The sequence below is a fragment of the Poecile atricapillus genome, chromosome 2, assembly GCF_030490865.1.
Source record: "Poecile atricapillus isolate bPoeAtr1 chromosome 2, bPoeAtr1.hap1, whole genome shotgun sequence".
NCBI lineage: Eukaryota > Metazoa > Chordata > Aves > Passeriformes > Paridae > Poecile > Poecile atricapillus.
Window position 1 is genome coordinate 66,140,251 of NC_081250.1, and position 26,617 is coordinate 66,166,867.

The 26,617-nt window shown below is 38.9% G+C and overlaps 1 protein-coding gene across 1 annotated transcript; it reads left to right on the forward strand.

Annotated features, from left to right (window-relative positions):
- The first annotated feature begins 3,524 nt into the window (after window positions 1-3,524).
- Window positions 3,525-13,191, forward strand: BLOC1S5 (biogenesis of lysosomal organelles complex 1 subunit 5). The gene is made up of 5 exons (XM_058832543.1): window positions 3,525-3,669; window positions 4,842-4,924; window positions 7,036-7,165; window positions 8,808-8,866; window positions 11,099-13,191. Exons 1-5 carry the CDS (start codon window positions 3,573-3,575, stop codon window positions 11,276-11,278), a joined length of 549 nt encoding a protein of 182 aa, XP_058688526.1. The 5' UTR covers window positions 3,525-3,572; the 3' UTR covers window positions 11,279-13,191.
- The last annotated feature ends 13,426 nt before the right edge of the window (window positions 13,192-26,617 follow it).

The window sequence follows — 26,617 nt, forward strand, 5'->3', positions numbered from 1 at the left end:
GGGTGTCATCTGTCTTCTCAGTCTTGCGGTGGATAATTTTTGTCCTCCCCAGCATCATCTGCCTGAGCAGTTTCTGCCTGGCAGGCCTGTCTGTCCAGGTTGAGCATCAAACACAGTGGCCGCCCGGCTAATGTGACAAGGCACCCCTCCAAAGAGCGCAGCCCCGGGCCTGCTTTGGCCAGCATCGGCATTGCAGCCCGCAAACTTCCAGCCATCACGATCGTGGTCTTGCTCTCCCATCACGGGTGCAGCCCATGGACTTATTCTGCTGGCACAAAGTATGTCCCCCGCCTCACCCTCTTAAGGGCCGTCGCTCCGATTCCTCCCATCTGGGCAGATGTCTGCCTCAACAGGTTTGGGTTTCCCTGCCTGTTGCCGGCATTTGACTCGGACACCGCCACTTGGATGAAATAATCCTTTAGTGGATTATCATTGCCAGACAGCCTGTGGGGGAAATGACAGGACTCGGCACGTTCATCTGAAGATTTTGCAATCCAGAGTGCTGCTAATGCTAATGGGAAGTGGCAGGGTGATCCCTAAAAGAGAAAGCGGGTTCCATTGCACGGCAAAACTGACAGAGGTTGTTTAGCCTATCTTCCAAAAAAATACATGATGACTACATATGTTGATTTTCATGCTCCAAGCCATAGCTATTTCCATATTTTTGTGACTTGATGACTACTTTCTACAAACTGACAGGTTCGGGGCTCCACAAGTATTGTCTTTTTATAGCCATCACCTCTTTAAGTCCTCCTTAATTTCTTTAAAATATGTTTTGAAAATAAGCTTGACTGGGCAATGAGAGTAAGCAGGGGAACAAAAAACTAAACCAGGCATAAATACAACAAATAACATATCCTTAAAAAAAAATAAAAATAAAAAAAGCAAAACCCAACATTATTCAAACTAAGGAGGAATGGTTTCAGAACAGTAGTCCTAGAAACCAATGCAACTATCTGTCACAGGATTTGCCCTTGTTGCAGTCCCATCATTCCGACCCTGACATTAGTCATGATGTAAAAACTCTTTCCTAGAAATGCAGTAGTTACAAAGCCCCTTAACTACAGGATTTCCTTCTTAACAAATAAAAAGCTGGAGCATAGGGCTTAGAAGGGCAAATAACTTGTCTGAGAGGCTATGAAAGGATGGCAGCTAAGCTGGAAAGGGTAAAATTAACATTTGAACAATTCTAGCTCAAATTAGTAGTGGTGATTGATCCAGCTGGAACATCCTGCAGATATTAATATATGAGCATGACTGTAATTTACTGGTGATTGTCAAATGCTTACATGTTTTGGATTCAAGTAGAAAAATATAAATACTAATTTATAGGTTGCAATAGGTAGTCACTTTCGGGGAAAAAAGATAATGTAGAAGGGAACTATTTTAAAAATAATTCTTATATCTACTAATTAATTAATGTAATAATTACAGACTCTGTAACAGTGAAGGAGTGAAAAACTATTTTACATTATATATTTATGTTAAATTTAATAATAATGTTAGTTGAAGTATTGAACACTTCCCAATGTAGGATTCATTTTATAATTTAGACAGGTTCCAGATATATTTTGCTTGATTTTTGGGGAGATCATTTCAACAAAACCAATTAACTAATTTTTAAACCTGAGTTTAGAAGATTATAGATATTGTCAAAAAGAAACTCCATATAGTAATTTCTGTGAGCAGTTCCCAAGCTTTTATGATGTGGCACAGGATTTAATAATAGAATGATTTTTTGTGTCAGTTCTAATAGCTTTTAAAAGTCCTTTTTTTTCCTGAGACACACAATTGCTCCTACTTATAGAAGCTATACAGAGTAGAATGTGGGCAGAACTAATCTCTAACAAAGAATATATACTACTCCTGTTTTCTATTAATTAGTAATTATTTCCAGCTAAACTGACACCTTTCTGGTATAAAATATATTTCTGGTATAATATATATATAGGTAGAAAGGAGGCCTGTAGGACACTGAAGGCTGCAGCAGCTCTAGCAGAATTTGTGGTCCACTTTATTCTTCATTGACCATACAATGACACTGAGAATTGTGGTACGTATTGGAGGTTTAAAAAAAAATAAAATGTGTAAAAGAAGAAACAAACCTAGATGCAATGGCCTAAATAGTATCAACCTGTTCTAGAAATTACTGAGTTTATTGAGTAGCAGGAAGAAAAAAGTCACAAACAGAAGTTAATATACTGTAATTTGTAAGTGGCCAGGAGGGGGGAAACACTGAAAATATCCTAATGCTCTCACAGAATCACAGGATGGGTCAAGTTGGAAGGGATCACAGTGGCTCATCTGGTCCAACCTCCCTGCTCAAAGCAGAGTCATCCCAGAGCACCTGGCTCAGGATTGCATGCAGAAGGTACTTAAGTTTATCTCCGGGGAGGGAGACTCCACAACCTCTCTGGACAACCTGTTCCAGTGCTCAGTCACCTGCACAGTAAATAGCTTCTTCCTTGTATTCAGGTGGAATTTCCTGTGCATCAGTTTCTGCCCGTTGTCTCTTGTCCTAGTGCTTGACACCACCAAAAAGAGCCTGACTCCATCCTCTTGTTATCCTCCCTTCAGATACCGATAGGCAGTGATAAGGTTCCTTCTCAGTTCTTTCTTTTCAGGGCTGAACAAGCCCAGTTCCCTCAGCCTTTCATTATAGGAAATGCTCCAGTCCCCTAATCAATTTTCCAGCTCTCCACCGGACCTCCTCCAGGAGCTCCACATCTTTCTCATACTGAGAGCCACTCTTGTACTCTAAAATGGTTTAAAAATAAATGTACAGGGATTTTACATCTTTTTGTTAGTAATTGTAAAAAGAGACTGCTGCTCTTTTTTCCGGTTGGTTGGTTTTATTTATTTTTTTGTAGCCTGCGTATCCAGCAGTTGCTATTCATGTTTGCTGCACCCAGAAGCAAAGTGGGTTGCTTAATGTATGTCTCTTACTATAATTTCTGAACCAGAGAATCACTTAGATTGGCAAAAACTTCTGAGATCATCGAATCCCACCTATGACTAAATACTGCCCTGTCAACTAGACCAAGTGCCACGTCCAGTATTTCCTTAAACACCTCCGGGAATGGTGACTCCGCCACGTCCCTGGGCAGCCCACTGCAGTGTCTAATCACCCTTTCTGTGGAGAAATTTCCTCCTGATCTCCAGCCTGAACATCCCCTGACACGCCTTGAGGCTACGTCCTCCTGTCCTGTCGCTGCTTCCCTGGGAGAAGAGACCGACCCCCACCTGGCTACAGCCTCCTCCCAGACGTTTGCAGAGAGCGGTAAGGTCTCTCCTGAGCCTCCCCTGCCTCAGGCTAAACACCCGCAGCTCCCTCAAGCCGCTCCTCGCAGCACATGCCCTCCAGCCCCATCCCCGGACCCGTGTGCGTCTCTCCCCGGCAGGAGCAGCCCCTACACCGGCGGGTGTGGGAGGGCTCGGGGCTCCTTGGGGGCGGCTCCCGCACGGCGGCCGGCGCGCCGCGATGACCTCACGGCGCGGCACCGGGCCCGGCGGAAGCTCTGCGGGAGCCAGGCCGGGCCAGGGCCGGCGCGGCCCCGGGGCCGCCGAGCGCCATGAGCGGGGCCGGCCCCGCGTCCCCCGCCCGCCCGCCCGCCGACAGGAGACGGGACTCTCCGGCCGCCGGCTCCCCGATCCAGCCCATCATAAAGGGTAAGGAGGGAGCGGTGCGGGTCCCCGGAGCTGCTGAGCCGCGGCGGGGAGGCGGCCCAGCGGCCCTGGGAGCGGCGGGAGTGTCCCGGGACGCCCCCAGGACCGGTCCAGCTCTCCAGGATTCCAGCGCCCTCCAGCCCTCCGGGCTTGGGCGGCGTGTCCTGAGGTTTAAAGCTGGACACCTGGGAGGCTTAGCTGGCTTTCGTTTCTCAAAGTGGGAAACAAGGGTGTCTCTGTGGCTTTCTTTCGGCGAGCCGAGTCGGCCACCGAGGCCCTTGCCGCGGGGACGGAGTTTCCTGGGAAACTGTTACTTTTGGTGCTGTTCGGCCAGGTTTTGTCCTGGTTAATCCGTCCTCAGAAGCGTTTGGTCTGGGAAGTGGTTTAGCCCGTGCCTTATTTACTGCAATCAGGACTTTCCCGAGTTTTTAAATAAGCGTTCTGCACCGTTTTGAACGGGGTGGGATTCAGGGTGTAGAACAAACACAGGTGCATACAGTAGAGCCACAGGGCAGGTCCATCAGCTGGGGCAGGAGAACGCATCCTTTAGTTGGTAGTGCCACCTTAAAGGCTTTTTGGGGGACTACAGTGTGTATTTCTTAAAACAGTATTTGCTATGCGCTCACAGTGCTTTTCAATTTAGCAGGCTTTTTCTTTGTGTCAGGCGAGCCTGTTTCTTTGCATATACTTAAATAGTAAATACTCCTTTCCAAGACTGAATTTCAAGCCCTAGAATCCAAGAAAATGCTGACAGTTTTCCTTTGTAATGAGGATTCCTTCAGTTTCTTGCCAGGAAAGACTCCCACACTTAGTCTGTGGATCTCTGTTAAGCTGCAGCATTTAGTTCTGTTCTTTTACCAGCGCTAACAAGCAGACACAGAAGCTGTACTGAGGGGTTGAGACAAAGGGTGCTGAGCCACAGAGGAGGATGTTCACCTTTACAGAAAGGTAGCTTGAGCATCTGGAATACTGGTTCGTTGTGTTTTATCTAAGCTGGTGGTTTGGTGGGTAGATAGGTTACCCTACAAATTCTGTTCTGGTGCTCCTTTGGTTTTGTATGTACTTGGTGAGCAAGAGTCTTTCCTTACACTGAGGTACAGTGTGCTGCCTGTGTTGTGTAGCCTGGTGTGAGAGTGAGAGAAAAACTAAAATTATGGCTTTCATTAATCTTCTAGATGTTGGAGAAGTCTATTCAAGACTGCTGGATCACCGACCAGTAATTCAGGGAGAAATACGTTACTTTGTTAAAGAATTTGAGGTAAGTATTTTTATCTTACTGGATGCCAGCAGGGTCTGAAACTTTGAACAGCTTTAGCATCCTTCTTACATATCACAGTATGTACATAACTTTCTTCAAAAGGGATTGACATAGATTTTTTTTTTTTCCCAAAATAACTCTTCTGTAGTATAAGTCTGCATCTTTAGCAAACGAGGCAGTAAATTAGGTCTTTTTCTTTTAAAACTCTTGAAAAGAACATGTGGTTTATTTGGTTAGGTTTTTCTTCTGCAGAAGACTGGCAAGAATATTAATGTAGGAGAATAATGTAGTCCTAACATCTTAGAGAGGTCTGGTTGGTTCAAGGAAAGTATTGTTGGCCAGTGTAAGTTTACATCTTGAGAAACTACTTTATGCCTCGGTTGGATTCAGCTAGCACAGTCATATTTTTATTTTCTTTGATTTTTGTTACACAAGAGAAGGTGATACAACTGAAAGAGGAACACTTTGTGCAAAGTAATAAAATCATTAAAAATTGAATAACTGTTACTTGATTGACTGCATATAAGGCAAGTACTGAATGTGTTGAAGTGTTTATATACAGCTTTGCCTGGAAAGTATAATTTGGTTTCCACAAGATGGCAGCAAAAGTTTAGAAAATTTGAGTCCTATGCCAGCAAAAGGCTGTTACTGTATACATTTTCTTTCTTTCTTACAGAATGTGGAATTTAAAAATGTAACTGAAAATGCCTCAAAATTCCAGTATGCAGACCTGATTTGAATGACATTAAAATGTCTTTCCCCCTCACCCCCCACCTAGACTTTAGCTTATATTTCACAGAGGTCTATTTTGTCTCTGCTGGTTTAACAAAATACAGATATGAAATAAACTCTCCTCAGATCTGTATTGTATGGGCTTGAGAGTCATAACGAATCATTTATTTTCTCTGCTTTCCCTAATTAAGCTATGGCATACAGTAAGCAGTTTTAAATGCCATTCCACGGGAAGGAAAATATTAAACTCATGGACAAAATTAGAACTTATATCTTTAGGTTGATAGTTCATATATTTGTCTCATTTCACCTGAAGTCTTGTTCTCTTTCTTAGACAAATTTAATATATTCTTAGATCTTTAATTGAAATTTAATTACTGGTTTATACTTTTAATGGGGGGAGAATAAGAAAGCAGAGGATTGTTTAAATTTTTGTAATTTAGAATTTCTTTTAAGTGGGCTCAGGCCCACCAGCATCCAAAAATTCTGCTTGTTTTTAACTTTGAAATATGAGATACTTCTTGGTTGTGCTTATTTTTTCAGTGATTAGCAGCTAGTGTGCAAGGAATGGAGATTTGCACTCAGGAAATCTGGAGCCTGTTTAATTAAGGAGTTTTACTTGTCTGTGCCTCTCTTTCTGAAGTTTTAAAATGGGTGTGGTGATCCCTGTCTTACTTCATGTGATAAGAGTATTTTTTGTTTATGTAGGGTTTTGATCTAAAGTAAAATGTTGGTGAAATTCAGAGTGGGAATAGTGCTGTGGCTTCAGAAAAATAGATTATTTTTTTTTTATTTAGACAATAAAACACGATCTTGCTGTACTTGTAATTAATCATGATCAGTGGTGATCTAGAAGAACTCTGTCTTTAGTCAGATGTGTTATATTATCTTTTAGTCAACTTCGTTGCTTTACTTCAGTTAAAACAATTTTACTTGCATTGTTTTCACCTCCTGCCACACTAAATGTGGAGGGTCAGACATCAAGCAAGCAGAATCACTGCTGTGTTATTTCTCAGTAACCAGCTGCATTATAAAAACGAAATGCTTTTCAAGTTCTGCTGCTCTCCGTTGTTTTAGAGATGCTATAAATTATCTATACAAAACAGGACATTTTTCCCCACGGTGTGTAAATAGTTAATACAGTCTTTTCTCGCAAGGGCCACAGGAGTCATTCAAAGGATTTTTGTATTTTAATGTGAAGAATGGAACATTGCTCTCTTTTTTTGGCAATTCTATCTATGTTGTTAAGTAGAATAACACTTTAGTAGATAATGGTCTAGTCTTTGAGATGAAGCTATTAGTTTCACCTGGGAAACCATCTTTAATTTGTGAAGTGGAATTCTTAGCTAGCCACTCACTTTCTTTCATTTTTGTGGCAGGAAAAGCGTGGCCTCCGAGAACTGCGAGTACTTGAAAATCTGAAAAAAACCATCTTTGAAACAAATGAACGTGTTCTTCCAAAGTGTGAGCAGGCAATGCAAGACAATTTGAGTGAAACCATCAAGAGATGTAAGCAGGTTGCTTCCTATTGCTCTTGATGTATCATTTTGAGGAGTAATTTAAATAGTTTGGATTCAAAATATGATTTGTTAAAAAATTACCACACTTGGGTAATTTTCTATTCTTTATGTGCTTTGTTCTCATTCTGTGCAACTTTAAAAGAGAAACAATGGGGAAGCTTTTTGATACATAGTAGTCCTGCCAATCAGCTGTTGCTATGGTTACATTAAAGTTTTTTTATTGATTTAAGTAGAAGCTGATTCAGCTCATTCTTTTCCTATTCATTTGGAAACAGTGCTCCACGTTGACTATAGATAGCCATGGACAAAATTTCAGTTTCCTGGTTTGTTGCAAGCATGATGTGGTGTGACTTTCAAGTTTCTTAATTTTCCCACAGGAGTGTATAATACTGTCTCACATCACTTAAAGCTTCCTGCTGTATAGCTATGAAATTTATTATTATTATTATCATTATTATTATTCAGTCAAATTGGGAAGTAATAGTAATTGCATGCTAATCTTAGGTTCATCCTAATTAATGTATTTCTTTACTGCTCAGATTTTAAAATAATGTTTGAAATTTGTAGTAATTTTGAAGTGTTCTTTTTTTTCTTATTCATTTAGCAGGGTGGCTTCTTCCAAAGAGATTCTAAGAGAGTGTGGGTATTCAGCTTTAGCTGCCAAATTTATGTAGTTGAAACATGCCACTGTGGGGTTTGTTACAATTTATGTGTGGCATGTTGTGTAAGCATTTAATTTTCCTGTAATTTATTTATATGGCATCTGGCATATGCAGAATAGCAAATGGTAGATGGTGCTTTGGACACCAAAAGGATTGCAGGAAGACATTGAAACTTAAAACTTAGTCATGCAAATAAGGCATCCTAGTTCCATCTAACAGGGGTGAACCTTCAGTGCTGCTCCCTGACTTTCTAATGGCCAGCTGTGCAGTACATCTTCAGTAACAAAATGGTTGAGGTGGGAAGGGACCTCTGGAGGTCATATCCAACCTCCCTGCTCAAGCAGCAGCAGATTGAGCCAGTTGTCCAGGACTGCATCTAGTTGCTGTTTGGGAAATTAGTGTACTTAATTGTGTTAAAATTAATTGTTAAATAAGTGGGGGGAGGGGGTGAATACAGTTCCTATTTCCATTGACAAGTTTTCCCAGGCTCAGTCTGGGAGAGAAGAGATGAACTTCAGCATAAAGATGTTGTACATGTGGAGTCTATACACAGCTGATGGGGAAAGAATAGGGAAAAAAATACCCCAACTAACTAAAACACGGAGATTGGTCTCCTGTTTCTACTTACTGACTTGAGAGTGTTTTTGATGTCTTCTGAGGTGCTGAGTAGTGCACTCCAGCTTATCAGCAACAGTAAGAGTGTGGGCACAAGATGATCTCACTGCCTTCCTGCTTTTGGCTTCTAGAGCATACAGAGGTTGAACACTGCAAGAAGCCTACTTACTTTTATAAGCTTAAAAGTTGTAAGTGTAGAGCATTTTCTGCAGGTACAGGTGACTCTTGGGTAGAGTTAAGTGTCACAGTGGAATATAATCTTCACCTTGCAACCTCTTGCATCTTCTAAATCCCTTTCAGGCAGTTTTTTTGATTTACAGCAGCAGACTGATCTACTGCAATTTGTTGTTTCAGTGCAAGCTGCCAACGCTACGATCCATAGACTCCAAGAGAGGGAGTATGAAGTGAGAAAGGTAAAGGATGGATAGATGTATGCATAGATTTTGATTTTGTGGTCTAAGAGTCTTGTGCTTTACAGCAAATTTATCTGCTTTCAGTATAGCAAAATTTAAAAACATGTTTTTCTATACCTTATATACTTATAGTAAAACTTCTTTTGGGGTGATTTCTGCACTTGTAAAATGCACACTGCAAAGTTAATGGATCTAGCTAACTCTTTCTACAATCTCCTGATGTATGGAAACTACTTTTTTTATTTCCTTTGCTTTATTTTCCCTCGTAGTTCAGACTATAACATTTGTCACATACAGGGAAAGCTTAAATATAAAAAAAGCTTGTTTTCTGTGGAACAAAAAACATCTACTAACCTACCAGAATGGAAATGTAAGTCTTTCCTAGTTAGCTGAGAACATTGACCATATTATATATATATTGCTTGTTGAAAAGGAAGTCTTTTTTTTAAACTGGTGGATGGGTTATTTAATGAAGGGCTGTATTATAGGAACAGGCGAATCATTGGAACCTTTTCAGTTGGCTCCACTTTGCTTATTTGAAATACATGTGCTCTGAATCTAAAACCTGGAAAATTATACAAGAAATTAGTTTCATGTATCCCATTACTACTTCTTTATTTTGTTCCTGTGTTATCTCTTTACTTGCAAAATGCTGTTGATAATTTAGTTGAGGAAAAACCAAAGACATTTCCATGGCCATCAGGCAAAACAGGCTGTGCATCGAAGGACATAAGTTGATAGTTATGTTTTTCTTTCCTTTTTTGCAACTGATGGAGATGGGCAGTCCAGTTTCAGTTGAATACTGGTACTGGGCAGAGAGCACACCTCTGAGCACTGACAGTGTTTGCTTGTGTCTGACACTAGGGTAGATACTCATAGAGAGGTAGGAAATTCTTACAGTTCTGCTACTGTTTGTTTGAAGTAAAACTTTAATTAGAAATTTCTAACTTAGAAAATGAACAGTCAATAAGAATGGTGACTGTTCTTTTTTAAAAATACTAGCTGTATGTTTCCACTTTTTTTTTTTTTTAATATGATGTGGAAGAGTAGTTAAAGGTATTCGGGATTTGTAGCATTTCTTAAAGTTTGTATAGTAAGACTTTTTGGCCTGAAACTTTCCAAATGGGAGTAATAGCATGTAGGTAACTTTTTAAAAAGTATGGATAAAAGTTGTCTTTGTAGCGCAACCACATGAGGAGAAATACCTTTTCCTTACTTTTCTGAAATGATGTGTTCTGAAAAAATAATGGTATTTTGACAGAATGCAGTGTCAGGTTTGGGTAGGTGATGTGTAGTTGTGTCAAAAAGTGTTTGAAACACCAATTTTTCAAAACCTGTTCAAGACAAAGTAGTGTACCAGTGAAACTGTTAGTGTGCACTGGTGTATTTTGTCAGTAGATGTTACTGTATCAGTTACAAATAGAATGGATCTTGTCATAATATTCAAGTGTGTGAAAGGCTTCACAGAAAAAAAGTCATGTATTTAGCCCATGCAGTGTGATCTTGAACAACAGCAGAGAGAGCGTTTAAGAATACATAAATGGGTTCCCAGTGCCTTTAGTTGACAAAAATGCCACACGTAAGAAACAGTCATAGCTGATGCATCGAAAAGGAGAGGTGCTAAAAAAAGAAGGATTAATCCTCTCTTGTGCTGGGAGATGGAGCAAATGGAAGCACAACTGCCTAGATTTATTTTGGCTTCTGCACCTATAAGAGAGCCAGACTGTCAATACAGCTCACAAGCAATTCACAAAATTACACTGTGTTTTGTCATGTGCATTGGGTGTGTGTATGATCTCTTTTTCTAGATATCTAGACATTTATATTTTTTTTTCCAAGATAAGATAGTGAAGAGAATTAGACCTAGCAGAAGCCAAGCAGTAGGAAAGTATGAGGGGGAAAAATAAGTTATTTATAAAGGAAGACATTAATCACAGTGAGAGCTAGCTGGCTGAAGCAGAAACACTAGCTGCCAGTTTCAAAACATTTAATATCTCTGTTGTTGTATTTTATAGAAATAGCATCATTGCTAATACAATCACATTAATAGTATTGCAGACATTTTACCACTTGTTTGGGATTGGCTATACAAAAATAAAGTTTTCTTTAGTTTCCCTTTTCCATATGTTTTCTTGCTAGTTTCCAGATACTTTTGCATTATGTAGCTCTCATTAATCTCCCTGTTTTAGTATGGAAATGATTGTTAAAAACACTGTATTTTCCTCCTGTCAGCTTCAGGCAGACAAGGTGATGGCTCATGAGGAGAAGTGCATTGCCCACTGGGAGGAGTTCATGAAAGAACAGCAGAACAAACGTGCGGAGGTGGATGAAGAGCACAGAAAAGCTATGGAGCGCCTCAAAGAGCAGTATTCTGAGATGGAGAAGGAACTGGCCAAATACGTTTCTTTTTAAGACCTTTTTTAATAATGCTGGATTTGTGCCATGCTCAATTGCTTCTGAATTAAATTGAGGTTCTTTTGGAAAGCTGAAACTGATAGAAAAAAGGAGAATTTCCTCTATGGGCTTGGTACGGGAAGAAAAGATTTGTATACTTTCAACTTAAGTGCCTATCTATGCTTTTTTGGTTCAGGGCAAGTGGAATGCTAGTATTTCTTTGTTTCTTGGAAGGTGGAACTAAAAGTTGTGTGACTACATCAGCTCAGGGAGTTGCAAACTGGAGTTCTCTCCCATAGGCAGAGTATCATATCATTTGGGAAAACAGAGACTAATGTAATATCAGCTATCCTGGTGTGCAGTCACAGCCCTTTCCCAAAAAGTAGGTTAATGGATTCCAGCCATAGTTAGCAGAGAGTTCACTGAGAAAACTCTATATTCTGCTTGTAGATTTCAAGAAAATAAAGTTTTCTTATGGAATATTTTACTTTGAAGATTAACCAGTGAAAGATCTCAACAGAGTTCTAAATCCAATGGTAATTCAAACTTTTGGGTTGTATGTTCAGTATTATGAAGTAGAGTTGCAATTTGAATGGTTTTTGTTAACATAAAAATTGTAAGGTAAGCTTGGTCAACAATTCCTTTTATTTTTTTCTCCTTCTGTCTCAGGCCTCTTTTAAGCTTTACTGTTCTAAGCAAAGCCAAAACAAGCTAAATAAGTGATCATGAGAAGCATATCAGTCTTTGTATTAGCTTTGTAGCTAGTACAGTTTTACCTTAAATATTTGGCATGCTGTTGGTTTACTTAGGATAAGCTTGTCAGAACTTTATGAAGCAACTGAGGTAAGATTTTTCTTTATCAGCATAACAAATGAGAAGATTAGTGGTTAAATGCCTGTAGTACTGATCTGCTTTCTTACCAGCTTTTACAGCGTATGTGAAATATGCTCCTGCGCTGCTTTCCTTTATCCCAAACTTGTAGTTACCAGCGGTGTAACTGAAGAAGTTAACTTAATCAGTTCATTAACCAGGGAAAATGAGACGTGGTACCTTAATGAAATTTGCTGCAAGCTAACCGTTAGTGCAGGAAATATCTTTCCATAATTTAGCTGGTGTCCAATGTAGAATGGAAACAGGTAAAAATAAACAGAATTTACGCTTTACCTGCATTGCAGCAGTAATATACCAACAAGGGGTGCTTGTGTAGGCTTATGGCTTGGTTTCAAGGCTCCATTCCTGGCAGAATGTTGATAGTGTGATTAAAGTTAGTAGAGGAGATGGAATAAGTATTTGAGATTTCTTTCAATAACACTGAATTCCTGCCGAGCTGCTCTGCCTGCTACCGTAGGCCCAACAGCTTCATCAATCATCATCGTGTATCTGGACTCAAAAGAGGATTTGCCAACACTGGGGCACGCTGGAATGTTGTTAATTCTCTGTTTTGAATGGAAAAAACATAGATGTCTCAAAAGGATCGCACACATGAAAAATAGGAAAGCTTTTAACAACTCCTATCTGAATAGAGGGTGACTTCTGTAATATTTCTCGGCTTGTGTATCTGTGATGAATGTTGTAACTAAGTTCAGACTTTTCATTTAAAAAGAAAAAATGTGTTCTTCCTTGTCTTTAGAATTGGGTGCGGAATCGTTTTGTTTGGAGCACAGACTGTGGAAGTGGCTTCTCTTACCAGATTATTTGATGTATATGTGCTCAAAGCCCAAATATCTTTGTAACAAAATGCATTTAACTGCATACTAAATTAATTTTTATTTTTTGCACTGATAATTTTTATTAAGATTTAGATATCTAATTAACTGTGCACTGGAACTGTAGGTTTTAGTATTTCATCAATTTGAAGGTTCATAAGAAATGATGCAAGTGTTATAAGTTGGATATTCACTGGAAAATAAAGTGGTATTTCCAAAATCGTAGGATGTGTGCTCCTGATTTTTTGAAAAGCTTCTTAAGTACAAACACTGAAAAAGTGTTCTTCTTTCAGAGTGTTTTATGCTGAAGAATCTTTCATGCTGGAGATCATATGAAAGCATACTTCTTCAAAATCTGTCTACCTCTTGGTCAGTGTTATTATTCATTGTGGGGCCTAAATGAAAAATATCTGTTCCTGAAATAATTTCATTTAGTAACTTTCACTTTTATTTGCATGATATGGTGTAGGTACTTGGAAATGCTTAATCATCTTTGAAGCAGCTTGCCAACATTTGTAGGAAAACCTACTTTTCTGTCCAAATGCTTAAAATAATCTCGACCAATACCTGATGTGTCCAGTACTATCTCAATATGTCTGACATAAAGATTCCTGTCTCCAGTATTTTTTAATCAAAGTGGGACTGTACTCTGTCTGGACACAGTAATTCTCCACAATGCAACTTTCTTTGCAAAATTCAAGTTTTTATTATTCACAGTCTCAGCTATTTGGGAGAAATAGAAAAATCAATAGTTTAATAGTTGCTTTTATGCCACTGGTGCATGAAGGAAGTGTTTCACCTTATACTTGCAATTTTACATGACTGAATTCCATAGCTTTAAAAATCTTGAGGATTTATTTAATCCCTGTTAAACCTGATAGAAGTTTGCATTGGATTCCAATGGGAGTTGAAAAAGGTCCTCAATATTAAGTTAACTTCTAGTATGAAAAGTGAGTTTTGCAATCCATCTTTGTACCAGACTATGTGTATAACTTTTCGCTTAACTATTAGCGCTGCTTATTTAACTGAACTGTTCTTTGGAACTGAAAGTGGGGTTGGGTGTCATGTAACCACTGGAATGTTTTCTTAGTCTTTCTGTTCTAATGAACACATAGCAAGAAGCTGGTGTCTTCCTTGGAACTGCTGTATGAGATCTGCCCCTGCTGTTTTTAGGAGAAATAATAAATTGAGGAGCTTGAGAGGTATTTAAGGGTTTGGGTTTTTTTAAACTGCCTTATGTTAAAAATGAACCTGTGTGCTGTTCCTCTTGGAATGGATTGTATCTAAGGCCTACCACATTGTTTTTAACCTTAGGAAGGAGGGAGAATGCTGGTTTGTATTCTCTTCCTCTGCTTCTTCATATGGTGACAATGGCTAATACTTGTAATAAAAAAAAGTACGTCATTACAACTGGACCATTACATCTTCGCTAATAATTTATGGCTTGTTAGATCTTTCCTCAGAAATTGTGGAGTTATTTTCAGAAGTCAAACTATACAGCAAATAAATACATGGCATAATCAGCCAGTGAATGGAATCAGTTCACTGCTGAGTTGAAAAATGCTTAATATGTCTCAAGGGTGTGGATTCTGAGGTTGACAGAAGTTCCCCAGCAGGTGTCAGTGTAGTCTGGAGAAGGAGCATGAGGGAGCCTGGTTTTATAAAAGGTATGAAACGTAAATGCTGCTGTTCAGCTGCAATGTTTTGCGTAAGTAAAAGACATTTTGTGGATGAAGCCGCATACACTACTTACCAGTGGCATTTGCCCCGTTAGAACAGGACACTCTTAAAGTTATTTATGTAACATGTGCTGATGTGAAAATGTTGTCTGCAGTTCTTTTGCATTCTAATTAAAATTTATTATAGTCTGAGATTAGACTCAAATGTTGGAGATTAAAACTTTCAAGATCTGCATTCTTACACTACTGTTGGTTTTAGTGGATCAGGTTTCTGAAGATTTGATGCAAAAATTTAAGCTTATTGAAGGAGATTGTGCCATAAAAAGGAAATGGGATCTTCTGCAAATAAAATTCATAAACCGAATTCCTGTACCACACATTTCTAAAACAGACCAGTTATTTTAATTGCTTATAATGAAATTAACTTCTCAAGGTATTAAAGATGCAGTATGCCCAGTGCTGTTGATCAAGCTTCTGGTCTGTGTGCCAAGGTGCAGCAGAATTTTCAGGAAGATGGAACTGAAGCTGTTGTAGTAGTATGCTAATGATTAACATATCTTTCATAAATAGCTTAGTCAAAGATTGTTCAAAAACTCCAAATAATGTTGACACTCAGAAGGCAGAAGTCAAAAGCATCAGAGTCCATTTTGAAGCAATTAACAAAGGGAGTTTTCTAATGTTGAAAGAAATCTTGTAGAAATATGTTACTCCACATCCATGTGCCTTCCAGTTCTGCAGAGTGTACAGTTTTGTGTGCAGTACCTTATCAGTTTGATATATATGCAATGAGCAAAATAGGAACAAATTTACTCAAGACAATGATGAGCATTAGATTAGGAAGAAGAAAATCTTGCAGAAGAGTCTTGCTAGGGTGTAAAACAAGCTTTGAAAATCCAGGCTCAGACTTGTGCTTCCTGAGTAGTGCATCATGTAGATTTCATGTAGAACTATCCAGCTAAGTTTCAGTTTGCCACCTTATATGCTTTGTCTGGGCCAAATCAGAACATAAATGGTTCTGATTTTTATTTAACATCATTTCGTAGATGGTGAAGAAAAAGGCAACCCTTTCAAGATGAGCTTTCGGGACAACTCTGCTGAAGGGTGGACAATACTGTATGTTAAAACTGTAATTTAAAATAAAATCTTGCATTTCCTCAATCTTCCCCACTAAAGCCACTAATGGGTAGATACAAGGAGACCTGCAATTGAATATATATATATATATATATATATATTTTTTTTTTTTTTTTTTTTAATCAGACATTGCATTTAATGTGATGTAATGGAATTTAGTGGGAACTAAAGCACTATTTATGGCTTTTGCTTGTACTCGTTACTAACATTTTGAGATGGACGTATTCTGTAAGTTTATCCAGCATTTCATGACATATGGTCCCAATATTCTTTAATCTGGAAAAAAACAACAACTTTGTTCTTGCTGCAGTAAAATGTTGTGGGAACTGGATAAGCATTTTTACTTTTCTTTGAATAATTGTAAAATAAATTTGCCATCTTGATTTGGAAGGCTTGTGGGGTGGTCAGTGCTTTCCCGAACTAGGATATGCAAAAATACCTCTTGCTGCATACAATGTGTTCTAGAATATGCACAGCACTTTTCAGTAGCTTTTGCTCTGGGAAATTTAGTTCAGGATTGCTTGAGGTCATAGGAAGTCCTTTATGAGTGGACACAAGTTTGTCCTTTCCAGATGTTTTTAGCCCTCATTTAATAAATTCCGGTTCCTGAAAATCCCCTCTCCAGATGGCTCTAAATATGTTCCAATATTTATTATGTCAGCTATAAACCTTCTAAGCTGAATTACATAAATAGGAAATACTGTGCATCCTTCTGAGGTACCGATTTGAAAGAAAATTGAGCATCATTTATGTACTAAACAATGAATGTTCAAAATTGTAAAACAGAATTACATTAGTATGCCTAAGTAGCAGCTTGGTTTTAAATAACAAATTAGCTTTTGGAGTTCTAAGGAGATGTTATGTATCAAGCTCTCAAAGTCCTGAGGTTGCAAATATTTTTTTAGAATAAGAGGCCTGCAATACATCACTAGAGTGGAAAAATTTTCTGGAATCAAGAAGCACTTGAAGCTAAAAGGACTGTGATATTTGTGTCTTGAGCAAGTTTAGAGATCCTCATTTTATCAGCCAATGTGATGGATTTTTTTGTCTGGGGCAACTTGTACAGAACACAAGTACTGCACAGATACCAAGTGTAGGACAGCACCTTTCTCCCATTTTGTGTACTCAAGTATCCAAGACAAGTGGGCCTAATCACTGCCTAACATCTCTGGTTGTAAAAAGACTCAAAAAAACAAAACACCAAATCCAAAAATATGTACCTAGGTACTAAAAAAAACCAAAATAAATTTGGGGTGACCGGGATTCATTGTGTTTGAAACTTTCTTGCAGCTGTTACTTGCAGATGGTACCACAAATGCAATTTCCTTTAAAACATCCAAAACAGAGTATTTCGTACTAAAGCTGTCTAATTATTGACTTCTGTTTCTTAGCCAGATGTTGAAGTAGGGAGGAAATAGACAATGCAGCCCACTACATCAGGTTGTACAGTTTGCCACTGAGGTGGTTACTAAATGCAAACAGCTTCCTTCAGTTTGTTTTTAGAGGATGCAAGTCCTCGAGAAATGTGTTGTGGTCAAGCTGGAGCATGGAAAGCCACAGCAGAGTTTCTACAGGCTGTCCCTTAGTCCTTAAACCTCTCTCCCTTAGAAGAAATAATATACCCTTTCCAGGCCCAATTTTACTTTAATCAAAAATTATATTGAAATTCAAAAACTGTGTTAAATTTTCATCATTATCTTCAGTCAAAATAAAGACAGAGGCTGAAACTGAGCCCTTGTTCCTACAAGTTTCAGGCCTCATTATATTTTGCCTGTTGACATGTAACTGGACTATAACCACATACCTCTGTGAGGAGGTTATCCAGCAGCCATTGTATCAGTGCTACTGTAGGTCGTTGCCTCAGTGTGCTCCCTTTGAAAAGGCTTCCATAAAGAGAAACTTTAGCTGAAAACTATTTCCAAATAATTTTCACACGGTAAGGAATTATTCTTCATATATGATGTGATTTCCACGTGCACCTTCCTTCTGCTTTCAAGTTCCCAGGCTGGCTTGTCCCACAAAATCCAATAAAGAAAGTGTAATTTCTCCCTAGGGTCTTTTCTGGTCATGCTTGATATCACTTAACATAATGAGCTTTTTACTCTCACATCATAAAAGTTTTTGTTTGAAATTTCTCTTTTTTTTTGTACTTCAACAAAAAGTGTTGCTTACATCCCTTCTAAAGAATGCTCTGAGTTATGTGAAATGTGGACATGTTGTCTGGGCCAACCCCTTATCTCTGCCAGATTCAAAAAGTCTGGTTCAGTACAGTGGTTTAGACTGCATGTTTTTATTGTGTTTTGTTTCTTTTAAAAATACGTATGTGTGTGTCTTGTTAAAAAACATTGCTGCCCCCGTCTAGGAACAATGCAACACTCACATCATTTCCTGAAAGAATAGAGTTGGAAGGCAATTATCTACTCACCAAACAGGCTAAAACAACAGTTCCTGATATTCTTCTCAAATATTTCAACTTCCCAGGAATCCGGAAAAAATAATTCCATGAGACGGTGTTATGAATGAAGGTATGACATTTCAGTTTCCTTCGCCTGGAATCAGACATCCAGAGGTAATAAATTACCATTTGCTTGGCACTGCTGGGAGGGGGGTCTGGCTGTGGCAAATTGTTTTTCTTCAGAGCAGGAAAAATGAAGTGCTTTTACATCCTCCTTTGTCCAGTGACAGGCAAAGGCTTCTTTCTTAATGAGCTTTCACTTGCAATCACATGAATTGCACATAGAAGGAACAGGAACCTGATGGCAAAGTACATTGAACCAAATTCATTTAGAGACAGAAAAGTACAATAAAGACCTTTTTTTTTTTCCATTTTATCTCTGTGAAATAAAGCCAGTGACATGGTCTCAGAAATGTGCTGTACCAGGAAAACTTATGGGAAAAAAACGAGGAGTGACAAAGCATTTTCACCTCTTTCTTATGCATCTCAGTGAGTGTAATTTTTACCAGCATTATCTTGGTCCAGTTTCTGTCACTCTGAAATCACCCCATCTGCTGTGTTCATTTTATGCCACCTCTTTTTTTGTTTGTTTCTTTTATTAATGCTTTTAATAACAATAATTGCTTTTTTAGGCTAATCTTCCGCTTACTCATTAATTTTTGCTTGAGTAGGTCTTAGAGGGGATTGCAATTTGGATTGTATGATACACATTATATTGGCATATAAAAGAAATTACATGCTGCTCCTGGGAAGAGTTGACGCTCTTGATCTTTGAAGAGCTTCCTTTACATGTTTAATAATCAAGTAAATGGAAAATACCTCTGTAAAGTGTGGTTTTGGATCCAAAATGAAGAATCTTAGCAAGGCAGCACAGGGAACCTGGCCCTATTAAATTTGTGAAGTCATAACAAGGAAACTGCATGTCAATGCACATCAAAAATCAAGTAGTATTAAGCCAGAGCCCTTAATTGTACTTACTCTCATTCTTGCATCTGGGTGGCGTATGAAGAAAATATCCTTAAAAGGGAAAGGTATCGATTCCATTTAATTAACAAGGAAGATATTTCTCATTTAAGGAGAATATATAGATACCATGTAACTTTTCTTAGAGTTGTTTTTCTTTTCTTACTTCTTTGAGAGAACTTGACAGAGCTCTACCAGCTCCAGGGCTGTGTGACATCACTTGTAACATGGCAGCAGAGACTGCAGAGCCTGTCTGGACTCAGCATCTGGAAGCACATTCAGCATTTACAAGGGGTTGCTTGGCCAGAAAGACATGGACTCAGCAGAGGGCTTTGCATGTCTCCACATTGTGTTGTGTTTGTGCCGGGGAAAACAGGTCAAAATCCTGCCCCTGCTGAAGCCTTTAGCAAAATTCACATAAACTTCACTGCAGCTAGAAGTTAGCTGGGGGATCTGTAATCAGATATGACTTCTTGAGGAAAGAAGCAAGTAGTCCCTTTTTTTAATAATGACCCTGAAATGTGGTCAGGAAATCTGATTAATATAATCACTGTTCTCATGCCACTGAACTTTCATGCCCATGCTACTTAGATCTTTGTCAAACTGAATCTATCATTGTAGGTTTGCAACTTATCTATTTATTTTTCTTTTATGAAATAGGGAAGATGTGATCCTGTTTGCTGTATCAAGATTTAATTAGTTCATCACAACTCAAAACTAGCTCTTTCCAAGCATTTAAAGTTGGAAGGCATCTCATGAGTTACGAGGTCAAAAAACTTTAACATGTTTCATGGCTCATGACATATTTTGTGAGTAGTAGGCTGGTTTTTAGTACCTGTAAAGGGTAGGTAATAAGAGTACCTTGTATTTTACCAAAATGTCACAGTGGCTTCTACATGAACCAAAAAATAATAGAGGTTAAATCTAGTTTATTGTTAAATAGATCTTTCTTTCCCTACCTGATAACCCTGGATGCATAGACAGGCACGTATGAAGGAGAACTTCTTATTTCCATTTTGCCTTCTCTACTCTTGCTCATGCTAAAGAGGTGATAAGCTAATAGTTTCCAAAATGTTTTGGTAGAGCCCTACAGGCTTCACCTTCCAGCCTTTTTCATATGGCCTCATGGCTGTGACTGCCGTAGGACTTGATGCTCTGCTTTCCACCAGTGCCCTCCCCTTGGCTTCACTTGAGCTCATTGCTGAGTTGGCAGTGTAACACAAAAGGAGTAAAAGGCAGTAAATTATTTCTGTTCTGAACACCCTTAGTGGCCATTAAGCCAGTAACAGATGCTTAACTGAGAGGTCAGATAATTTACAATGTGATACATTATTTTGGTTGCCACCTCTCACAATTAGAAGTATGTAGTTTACCTACCTAATACTCAAAGTGTTTGTGGCCCTGTGCAATTAGCTAAAACCTGGGCTGAGAATCAGACCCTCACTCCATTATGGGATGGTAAGGAAGAAAAAGGAGGGGAGAAAAAACAGCCACTCCATTAAGGGATCATAAGCTCATTATTATGGGATTTCCATTATGGGATAATAAGGAAGAAAAAGGAGGGGAGAAAAAACAGTCCCAGAGATCTGAGAAAAGCAAATGAAGAGTCATTATGTCTTGGAGTTCTATAATATCTATATTGATATTTTGCTTTTGAGCCCTTTGATCAGAAGAAACTGAACTGAGCAATAAAGAACTAAAGATTAGATAAGAAGACTCAAGTGTCAGCTTGCTTGGAAGCAAAGTATATTTTAGGATATGAGGTCTGGAAACCTTAGGCAATCTATTATATATTTTATTTCTTAAAAAACATGGAATTTATTAGAGAGGAGTGGAATTTATTATCGTTATTTTAATGTCTATAGAAAACAGGATTGTCACCTTTTCTTACTGTGCAAGTAATTGAGTCATGAAGGCTCCAAATTTATTTTCTATAAAATTGAAAGGGAAAGAAAACGTCTCAAATTGTGTTTCTTTTTAACAGGTAACTGTTCTGTGCATCCAAGCGTAGTAGTGAGGGTGGGTTTAGGTTTTTTTGGGGGATTTTTTTTGGTGGGGGATGGTTCCTGAATATGGTGGTGGAATAGCTGTGTTTTGTGCTAAGTATAATATCTTGCTCCTGCTATCTCTGTAACTTCTGTGTAACCAAGGAAGAGGAGAAAACCCAAATTGTATGAACAGGAATACTACTTAGATAAGGCATTGGCAGTTACGTTATTTTCATGTATTTCTTACTATTAAATGCTACAAATAGAGAAGGGGTGAAAGCTCATACATATTCAGAACAAAACACATTTATTTTGCGTATTAAATGGGTACTCATTTAATTTTTAGATCGGTGGTTGAGCCAGCATTTAGGATAACTGTTAAAAAACAAAAAGTGACTTTCTGGGGGCTGTTGTGTTGCCAACCCGTGGCCGGATGCTCAGGCAGACTTTCCCCAATTAGCAGGTTGCGTGCCCGTTCTGGTTGGCCAACTCCACTGTTTATGCGTCCTACACGTTCCCGCAGTCGAGACTCAAAACAGTAAACACCTCAGAACACCAAAAGTGCCAAAAGCCACCTTATTTTTGTTTTTATTTTCTGTAATTATCCCTGGGAGGACTGGAGAGTTTTAGCACATTTCTACCCTCCTTTTTCTTTTTTTTTTCTTTTTTTTATGACTTGGTTTTCGCATCCCATAAGCCCTTGGCAATGGGTACAACAGCTGCCTTTGGACTTGCAGGAGATGAGGTCCTCGAGGACATGCGTGTTTCAGCAATGACCAGTCCCTTCTTTGCCAGGTGTTGGTGGTCTGACCAAGAGAGTGGCCATCATTTCTACAGCCTCCTTGAGTGGTGTGGGACTCGCCTTCAAGGGTTGCGTTCACTTCTGTGATTTCCCTCCTCTCCTTTCTATTTTGTGCTTGGCTTCCTGGTGAGCAATGATGCCCTCTGAGCTCTAACTTCCGTATTTTACCCACTTTCTTCCTCAACAAGCCTGCATCAGGGATTGCACAGTTCTGATTTTTTTCCTCATTTTTTTTTCTTTCTTTAACATGAAAAGGTCAGATTGGTTTACTTTATGGTAGAAAGTATGAGGTTCTACAGCGGAAAAGGTGGATGCAAGTTGTTTTCATAGAGTTTAATTAAAGTTGAGTTCCCCCAAAGTTTGTGCTGGTGCTCTCTAATGTTTGATTTGGAAGAAGGTGCAAGCAGTGGGATCGTAAAATCAACACATGCCCCAGAGAAATTACTCAGTCACATTTAGAAAGGAGGAGAAGGAAATGTGGAAAGATCTAACAAAAAGCAGGAAATCTGACATGATGATGAAGCTGCTATTGCAGTGTAATGTGATTTAGAGAACAATATTGACTATCTGTATATACCAGATTTTAATTCACTGAAACCAGCTGGGAAAAGGACACAGATGTGGCTGCGAAGAGCTGAGAGAAAGGATCTTTCCATCATGCCATGTTGGCTGAAAAGCAAGGAGATATATGGGAAATGAGGTAGTACTAAGAGAACAATAAAGAACAGAACCAAAAATAAAATAATGCAAAACCTTGATATATAGTATGTACTTACTTGGACAACTAAATACAGTCTGCTCCACCTCAGAAGGAATATGGTTGAGAAGGGAAAAGGACAGCAAAAATCTAATGAACTTTTGAGAGGTGTGTATGTAGGGAGAAAGTTTTAGAGGCTTGGTATGGAGTCTGAAGTTTTTATTACAGTAAACAGCACAAAGTAAATCATAGATCTATTCATGTGCCTTTATTATCCAAGAGCAGAAAGAAAATTGATTAAATCTATTTGATTACAACTGATTAGAGAAATTAGATTTTTTTATATAACACACAATTGATTTGTTGTCCACACAATAGGTTGCCATTGACCAATGGGTTTGTCAGTGAATTTTCTGGGAAAATTGTCCGTGCTTCACTGAAGGACTCTGTTTAGGCAACCTTCCATTGGCTTTCTTGGCCTAATTTCTTTGTGACCTTTCCTAACTCTTGAACACTTCACCTTGCACTGCACTTTTTAACATAGATGAAGGCATCTCACCATACACTTGTCTTAAGGTGTTCTCCATGGATTTCAGTTCTTCAAGCAATCTATTTCACACTGTATATTGTGTAACAGTTGTTATCTAACTCTTAGGGAACTCTCGGAATGAATTAACAAAAAAAAATCTCACATTTTGCTGGGAGTATGATGTATACTTTTTTCTTTAAGTTTCCCACATCCTATTGCACCTCACTGTTTTCCTGAGTTGATAAACATTCATGTCCATTTCACAAAATTCTTGAAGACGAGAATGCACATGGCTGGTCACATCTGGTTCATTTCCAGTGTTAAACCTGTCAGTGAATTTTGGGCAGGAAGAACCAGCAGTGCAGTTTGTTGGAAATACCTTGTAGGAGGTGGGGTGATGGTGGATCCTGCATGGCTTTGAAAGGTGCTGTGAGGGGAAACTAAATGGCACATTGACTTGGGGGAGAGAAAGAGGACATGCTTCTACTAGGAAAATACAAAGAGTCCCAGTTTTTTTTCCCCTATAAAGAAAATACATCCATGCCATTAGAATGACTTTCTGGGCTTTCAAATAAATTTACCATGCAAAGGTATTGAAAGGCAAGGTGGCTGCAGTCTGTGCCAGACTTATAGCACTTTGTTGCTCTTGCTTATTAAGAGTTTGCTGTAAATAAGCTTTCTATCTATGTGTCCATATTCTCTTTATGTGGAATTAATAGTGCAGCAGCGTGTTTGCCTACAGCTCCTTTTTCTTCCAGCTTTTCTGAGGTGTGACGTACCTATCTTGCTTTGTTTTAATAACACTGGAATAGTTGTGCACTGGAGTGGGGAGTGACTGCTGAAGTGTCTGCTGTGAGGTTTCCCCAGTGCTCGCACAAGGAAAGTGGAGCTGCTGTCCTTAGGGGTGGAGTAAGGAGCATCAAGAAAGATGAGCTAGGCTTTCCTTTTACCATTAAAATGGTGTTGCTGGACAGAAACTAAGACCCCATCCAAATGAAATTTTTCCTGGTCAACAGTGGGCTGTGGACGAAGAAAATCCAAACACCCTCTCCTTGGAAAAAAAAACCCAAAAACCTAAGACAAAGCAAATCCTACCAGCCCCATCCACCAAAAAGCTGCAACCCGCCATCCTCCAAGTCCCATGTTCCTGAATCTGATCACATTCTTCTGCTTCAGCAAAGAAAAGAATTCCATGAGAATTTAATACTTCAGTCCTGAGCTTCCCACAGAGCAGCTGGCTTGGGTTCCTTCACAGAGGTAGGGTAAGCTGTAGGTGATGGAAGGTTTTCCAGTTAGCACTGGCATTCTCCACAAAGCAGGAAAGGTACAGAAACAGATATAAATTAACAATTTAAAATAACCCACTTTCACCAGTACAACAGAGAAAATACTTTCCGTGCTATGTAAGTAATACATCAACATTTAAGCTGATTAAAATTTGATAAACTACTAACTTCCCTGTTTTCTGATAGGAAGGCTGGGGCCCAAGATAAAGCAGTGTCATACTGGGGAGGACAAATACCCTAGTATCCAATAAACTTTCAATGCATTTATTTTGTTAAGACTGATCCCTGCTTCCTTTGAAAGTCTTTGTTTATTAATGAGTTGACTCATCCAAAGTCCAGCAGCCTATTTCTACACCAGAGAGATGGATTTGCACCTCTGCCAAGTGGAGTCAGAGGCAGAGATAACAGCCAGCAACAACAAAAGTCTTCCCTGGTCCCTTTGCCAAGAACAACTGGCAGAAAGGACTTGAGGAGTAACTTATCACCAGAGGGGGAAGAGGCTGAAGCTCTAGGAGAAGAGGAGCTGCTGCTTGCCTGCCACAGATAAACAGCAGGATGCAACCCAGAGCCAACATGCGTTGCAGGCTTTGCCTGGTGGAGAGGAGGAGTTGGAGGCACCCAGCAGTTAATGGAACACTCTGGGAGAACCAGCCAGTTATTTTCAGTAGCTTACTAGTAGTACCAGCCTAATGCAGCAGGCTTTTTTTCAGGTGCCAAAGCCACACTGACAAAACCCTGAAGATAATTAGGTCCTGAGGTAAGTATTGTCCACAAATGCACACACGTCCTTGAATTGGTTGAGGTCTTCTCAGGTGAAGTGCTGGGTTTTTTAAATGTGAGTAGTAGTCAGGTCCTGTAGTAAGGGTTATGTGAAACAAGGTCACAGCAGTTCACATTTGACATTTCTACCTGTTTCTCTCCTGTGTTACTCTACAAAATAGTGATCACCCATTCATATCAATGCTTCTGTGCTTGATCTGGATGACTCTTTTGCTCTTACAAAAAACAATATCAAAATTTGACTTTGTGACTGCATTACAATTCTCTCTGAGAGGAGATCCCTCTGCTAGCTAGTCAGAAAAACTCAGGCTTCACCAAAATGATAACTCTAAGTTACAGCTCTGCAGCTGGTATTTGTGTGGCTTTTTGGACAAAAGACTTATCTTACCAAATAACATGTTGAATGTAACTGGAGCACTGATGGAGATAAAAGTTCTGTTACACAAATTTCATCATGATTAATGAAATACAACTCAATATGTAAAATTTAACAAAAGAATATAGCAAATCTGTGGGTTTAAAGTGGGCAGAAGTGGGAAATGGTATGTTGTGGATTGTCCATTATAGCTGGCCTTCATCCTGCTAAACCCATTTCAGATTAAGGAGAAATTGGAGCATGTAATTTTTTCTGCATCTCTTATATGCCTTAAATCAAATTTACTTCTTGATATGACTCAATGTCAGAAACTGTCTTTCCAATCTGACTTGGTAGAGATTATTTTTTGTTATTTTTTCCCTGTCAATACAGCTAGGATGTATTGAGACCCTTCCACTTTTTTTTTCTGCAGAGCTTTTTTTTCCACAACTTCATCCAGCTTTCTCACTTGAGCTTTTATTGTACCATGTGCTACTCCTCAGCTTGCAACCTGCTCTTTGCTAGGGTCACAGAGACACATTCTTGCCCCCAAGAACAAGTGTTCAATTCCAGCTCCACTTGTATTGGTTTGAATATGGTACTTCTCACTTCAAATCTCATATGTGGCTTCCATGAAGCATGGTATCTAATTTAGGACTCTAGTTCCTTCAACACAGGACAGAAAAATTGCTGTTGATTTTAAACTTCAAAATTTTGAATTCTAAAGTTAGGTTTCACTGAACTATCAACATTATTTTTGTTTCAGAGCAGAAACAACAGAGGTAAAAAACAGCATGAAGATGGTTTGCAATGAAATTTTTTATAACCACTAGATACCAACAGATGAGAAAGTTGCTGATTTCTGTATGAAATAATGATTTCCTGTGAATCAACAATATTTTTATAAAAACTGAACATCCAAAATTATTACTTATAATTATTACTTACGCTGTAATCTTTGTCCATGAGCTCATGTCAACGTC

What these genes read in the sequence shown, in the direction of transcription:
- BLOC1S5 (XM_058832543.1), top strand. Translation starts at nt 3,573, where the DNA reads ATGAGCGGGGCCGGCCCCGCGTCCCCCGCCCGCCCGCCCGCCGACAGG. An exon ending in GAGTGAAACCATCAAGAGAT is followed by an intron (nt 7,166 to 8,807) that starts GTAAGCAGGTTG and finishes TTGTTGTTTCAG; the next exon opens with TGCAAGCTGCCAACGCTACG. An exon ending in GGGAGTATGAAGTGAGAAAG is followed by an intron (nt 8,867 to 11,098) that starts GTAAAGGATGGA and finishes TCCTCCTGTCAG; the next exon opens with CTTCAGGCAGACAAGGTGAT.